The 5,849-nt window shown below is 42.4% G+C and overlaps 1 protein-coding gene across 1 annotated transcript; it reads left to right on the top strand.

Moving 5' to 3' along the window:
* Positions 1 to 213: 213 nt before the first annotated feature.
* Positions 214 to 5,190, top strand: LOC123038918 (uncharacterized). The gene is made up of 5 exons (XM_044462301.1): positions 214 to 304; positions 1,377 to 1,537; positions 1,624 to 1,743; positions 3,275 to 3,424; positions 4,915 to 5,190. Exons 1-4 carry the CDS (start codon positions 214 to 216, stop codon positions 3,422 to 3,424), a joined length of 522 nt encoding a protein of 173 aa, XP_044318236.1. The 3' UTR covers positions 4,915 to 5,190.
* The last annotated feature ends 659 nt before the right edge of the window (positions 5,191 to 5,849 follow it).

The raw sequence follows: 5,849 nt of genomic DNA, 5'->3' as shown, positions 1-5,849 counted from the left end.
CTTTAGTCCCCACTCTTTAGTGCCGGTCGGCGAACCGGCACTAAAGGCCGTCATGAACCGGCACTAAAGGCCGGTTCTGCACTAGTGGGGACTTTCCGCCTTCCACGTCACGGCGCAGATGGGCCATGCCGGCATCGTCACCTGATAGAGACCTACCCTGAAGCTGCCGAGCTTCAGGACAACCATGGCAGAACCTTCCTCCACTCTGCCGCCATGAGAGGCGACTCTGAGTCTGAGGTCTTGTCAGTTGCCATCAAGAACCCCAAGCTTGGGCAACGCCTCCTCAACGTGCAGGACAAGGATGGTAACACGCCGCTCCACCTTGCGGTGGAAGCTGGCTCGTCCCGTGCCGTGCAAGCACTAGTAGAAAAGAGGGCTTTGGTCGAGGCCGATTTAGCCCATTAGTCCCGGTTCAATCCAGAACCGGGACTAATGGGGGCATTAGTCCCGGTTCGTGAGCCCAGGGGTCCGGCCGGGCCACGTGGGCCATTTGTTCCGGTTCGTCTGGACCTTTTAGTCCCGGTTGGTGCCACGAACCGGGACTAAAGGGTGAGATGCCCATTAGTACCGGTTCGTGGCACCAACTGGGACTAAAGGGTTAGACCTTTAGTCCCGGTTCGTGCCACGAACCGGTACTAATGGGGTTTGAGGCATTAGTACCGGTTCATGGCACGAACCGGTACTAAAGGTCCCATTTTCAAACTCTACCCCCCTGTGGATCGCCTTTTCAGTTTTCAAAAAAATAAAAGAAAATGATGAAAATGTCAAAAAAATAAAAAAAAATAAGTTTCCCATGTGATATGTGGTCTAATTGTTGGGAAAATTTGCAAATGTGAATTTTGACTTTATTTGCAAAATCTCTCTAGAATTTAGTAAAATGGGCATAACTTTTGCATACTAACTCGGATGAAAAAGTTTTTTATATGAAAAATCATCTACTCGAAAAGTTACATCCAAATTTAACAGGGGGAACCCTGTTAGACATTTTCAAAGAGATGAGTCACTACCATAATCATTAAGCAATGAAGACTGTCATTTCGCCAAATTCATGTAGCACCTGTAGGGTATTTTTGGATGGTGGCCGAAGCACAACCTACCAATTTTTTGCCCGACCAAAGTTTTGGTGTTTGCGGATGGTTGCCAATATTTTGTCATGCCAATGCCCCTTTGCCCACTCTAGTTCATTTTTCTTGCCAACGTTGGCCAACTCATTGGCTAGCAAAAGTTTGACCAGAATTTCGGCTTGCCAAATATTTCGGTTTTATATATTTCCCTAAAAGAATAAATAAAATAAGTAAAGAATTAACCACCTCTGAAGGTCAATTTTCATATATTTGCTATTTATTTTATGTTAATATGTGATCAGTTTCTACCAGGAAGCCTACTCCGTGGTGCACAGCCTGAATTGATGGAAGATCTCATCCATTCTTTGAAGAATGGAGATGAAAGCAGGATACAAGCCTTATTGAGTGAAGTAGCAGACAAGTCAATGCCGATTGAAGATGAGGAAGTGGGGGAGTTACCTCACGAAGAAGAGGTAGCCAATATTCTGATATTCTCAATATGACTGGATTTACATAGTAAACACTGAACTAATGGTTAAGAATTTCTGAATTTCAATAGGGTGAGGAAAATCAAGAGTATATGGAAATTGCAGATAGATGGTTTGAGGGCCTCGTCTGCCAAGACATTCCAGTTACCAACGAAGTTTATGCGATTCATAATGTTGAATTTGATCGTCAGGTATTATATGCGCACACTTTAAATGTTCATTGGATGGCATAACTAACATGTCAGTTCATGTGTTGACTCGAAGTATGAGATAACAAGGACCTTCTGTATAGCCTAGTTTGCCAAATATAATTTGAATAAAATGCTAAAACCTTTTTTAGAAGATATATAACTGAAGTATCAGAAGTGAGATTCTGGGTCACTGCGGATTTTTTGGGGAAACTGGATCTGCTGAGTCTACCAACAGTTAGTCTCTCTAGGAATAAGATCCTATTATTAGGAAGGTTCATATTAGTTATGATTTTATTCTAGTGGTAGAAGCCAACCTCTATAAAAAGTGATGAGTCACTACCATAATCATTAAGCAATGAAGATTATAATCTTTCGCCAAATTCATCTTGCACCTGTAGGGTACGTATGGATGGTGGCTGAAGCACACCCTACCAATTTTTTGCTCGGCCAAAGTTTGGTGTTTGCGGATGGTTGCCAATATTTTGTCATGCCAATGCCCCTTTGTCCATTCTAGTTCATTTTTCTTGCCAATGCTGGCCAACTCATGGGCTAGCAAAAGTTTGACCAGAATTTCGGCTTGCCAAATATTTGGTAGAGCAATCTTGGGCTAAAACCAAGCATATTCATAGTCTCTTCTTATCCAAAGTTTCCCATCCAAGCAACCAGCATCTTGGCGGCAGTTACCCATGAGAACGGCTACAATGATGCCTTCTCTGGTTAGGGTGGCAAAGCCTTCAACAGCAACACCAACGGCAAACCAGGAAGCTGTGGCGATGCTTCCCATGGCTGCAGCTGAACAGCATGGGAAGGTGAGAACACTGCATCAAGTAGCAATGGTGGTGCACCAAGAAACTGCATCAATAGCACCACATCCAGCCTTAGCAGTAGTGCTGCAGATATTGGCGAAGATAACTCCATACTATCAGAACTAACCAACACCATCTTAACTGCATCAACAGCACTGCATTCAGCCTTAGCAGTAGTGCTGCATCAAGTAGCAAGAGGTCTGCAGTGATGGCAGCACCCCACACATTGGTCGGTGTGAGGCTTTCTGCGGTGGTGGCAGTGAGACCTTCCATGTTAGCAGCAGCACTCCATGCGGCAATGGTGGCGATGACAGGGATGCCTCCCTGATGGCACAGCAGTGCTTCAGGCCATTGAGGCAACGATTTGAGGGGGATGACACCAGTGATAGTGGATTAGTTCTCTCATTCTCTCCATTGTTCAAGGAAAACAGGTGCAGCTCCTCTCTTTATGTAGATGAGGTCAGACCCAAAGTATATCTAATCATAACTCTAACCAACACCATCGTAACTGCTAATATGATTGTATCCCCCCCCCCTTCTCCTAGTCCTTATTCCTAAACATAAACTATGTTCAACATGTCAGGCTGTCAGTTATAGTAGTCCTAGCAGTTTATGCATCTACGATGGGTATTCGCCACCCAAAATATACTGGTTAAAGAAATTCAAGTGCATCTGTTATGATTCAATGTTTGGATCACTCAGCTTCACGGACATTTTACCAACAGGAACTACGGAAACTTGTGAGGATAGTCCAAGAGGTCCAAAAAAGCATGGGAAATAAAGATAGCGGAGAGGGATCTGATAAAAAGCTTTCCAGGGCGAAGAAACCACTCATCATGTTCCTTCGCTCCCTTGCAAAGAAGACACATGAATAGGTGAGTCATACGTTACCCAGATACTCCCTTCTAATATGTAATTATTTTCTCTATATCACTGCAAAGATACTACCTGATGTGAACACATCCAAATGTCTACACTTAGCAAAACATTGCCGCATATTCTGCCGTAAGTGTTTTCTTTTCTCTAGTATTCTCCCTTCATTATCAACATATACTAGCTAACTACGAAGGAAGGTGGTGGTTGTGCACCATCAACGGGCGTTCGAGTTGGTAATTGAACATGGGTTATTCGAATTATATTACATGCAAATTTGATCAGATTAGAATTTGGTTTGGGTATTTCTGTTGAATGGTAGTTTTGCTGTCCAAAATTGTATTTGCGAGTGACAAGAAAAAATGGGTGCGAATTCGGTTTAGTTTTTCCCTTTTGAGTTGTATTATCTGCTTTATTTCAGATGTCAAATCAGTTAGGATCTTTTTCTTGATTTAGGGACCATTTCTGTTTCCTCGACTGATTAAGTGCATCCTATTGCCTTGACTGATTGCATACATTACAGGGATGTCTGAATTCGACTGAATCACATAGGTATTCCTTTGAATTCTTTGTCTGACCTGTATGTGTAACCGCATCAGTGTTTAGTGAACAAATACGGACATGAATGTGGTAGAACCAATTTGATCTGTTTTCACCCCTGAGTGACTCAAAGATCTATAGCTTCGTGCACATGTTAACAACATGTTCTGCTGTGTTCATGCCATCTCTTGTCAGTTGGCACTTCAATATATCATGATTGTCGAAAACATCCATGGTGCTACATGTCTGTGTCGTGTGCTTGTTGGTAGGCTTAGATATAGCAATGGGGGTTGCGATCAGATTGAATGGGATAACAGGGCCTGCCCTCAGGCACATGTCGGGGCTCCTCCCCGGCTGTTGCCACTTGCTAGAGGCTTTTAGTTCTCAGCTTGGGGCAATTTGTTGTTTATTGATTGATAATGTCCTAATATAGGCCCCCTTTTCTCTATAGGCTTAGGGTGGCCACGTACCTTTGAGGACAAACTAAAATTCAACGAACAAGGAAGCCTAAGATACTTTCCTACTCCCTCCGTCCCATAATATAAGAACATTTTTGACACTACACTAGTATCAAAAACGTTCTTATATTTTGGGACGGAGGGAGTAACATTTATCAAAAACCTTCTTAAGATAAATCTGGTCTTCTTGGCTTCCAGGTTTAGTGCACGTGCCACCTTATTTTGTGGTGCAGTTCCTGACCTGGTTACGAATGTGGTGACAGACAGGATTGGGCCTGCAGATGTAGTGCTGGTCGCGATAAGCTCTATAGAAATCTGTCTTACTTGACTCAGTTGTTGGTATGGCCAAGCAGGGGCGTTCGGTGTTAAGCTTTAGCTTGTTTTCCTTGGATCCTGTTCTTATTTTTACTCCATTTAATCAGAATATCCTTCTCCCATGTACATTTCTGGTTTTGATGGCGCCGTTTCGGCTTCTGCGTTTGTGTGATTGGCAGGGCAAGGATGTGGAGGCGCGGAAAAGGAGGGACACATAAACAGTTTCTGGAAAATTTACTTTCAAAGTGCTAATGCTTGACCCTCATGGTAAAATTCTTAGTGACAGCATCATATAGCGATGTGTTGTCAAGTATGGATTTTGAGCTATAGTTTACAGGAAGTGGTGCTTTGTAGTGCCAGGTAACTAATTTCCCATGAACATTTAGTTTTTGCTGATCTAAACCATGCGAAAATAAGTTCATATAAAACTATAAAAGAAGCCTCATGTTCATCCCTATGCAGTATCTTAAGTTTCAAGAAAATCTGAAAATAAATACACAAGTAGTATCAATGATAGAATATGGGTCGTTACGCGCTTGCTGACCTCATGTTGAATGGTATACCATCGATAGCTCAACAACTTTGCATTGGGACCATGGATCTCACTTATTTGTTGTGCGTGTGTGTGTGTGGTAGTGCTTTTGCTTATGATAGAAATCGTTCACACTTATGCCAAAAAACCGAGCCTTTTGCTCCATGCTTGAAACGGATCAATGCCCGTGACTAACTACACCTCGCACAACAATTCATCATTGTTCAAGTACGACGAACCAAGATGCACTACGTACTATTGAATTCTCCAGCTCAGTTCTTTTAAATGATTATTTATGGACCTCAATAAGTCCCGAACGTTCAATTTTAAAGCATGATAATCCAAACTCTTTTCGTGGCAACTTTAGTTAAGGCGATGTTGACAAACATAACAATTTTCTCACAAAAAATCAAACTGGAACAAAGTTGCCATGTGTTAACAACTGAAGTTGCCATCTCGCAGCAACTAAAGTTGCCATCAAAAAAATGTTCGGGATGACATGGGTAAATTCTGAACGTTCGGGATTTATCTATTCCGTTATTTATCTATGAGAAAATTACCTACAATTCTTACCCAGCAACA

Source organism: Triticum aestivum, chromosome 2B (genome assembly GCF_018294505.1).
Source record: "Triticum aestivum cultivar Chinese Spring chromosome 2B, IWGSC CS RefSeq v2.1, whole genome shotgun sequence".
NCBI lineage: Eukaryota > Viridiplantae > Streptophyta > Magnoliopsida > Poales > Poaceae > Triticum > Triticum aestivum.
The sequence above is the reverse complement of the archived record's forward strand: the minus strand, read 5'-3'. Positions and strand labels throughout refer to the sequence as shown.

Coding starts and splice junctions, on each gene's coding strand:
- LOC123038918 (XM_044462301.1), top strand. CDS start 214: ATGAGAGGCGACTCTGAGTCTGAGGTCTTGTCAGTTGCCATCAAGAAC. Junction 1,538..1,623: donor AGTTACCTCACGAAGAAGAG/GTAGCCAATATT, acceptor GAATTTCAATAG/GGTGAGGAAAATCAAGAGTA. Junction 1,744..3,274: donor ATGTTGAATTTGATCGTCAG/GTATTATATGCG, acceptor TTTTACCAACAG/GAACTACGGAAACTTGTGAG.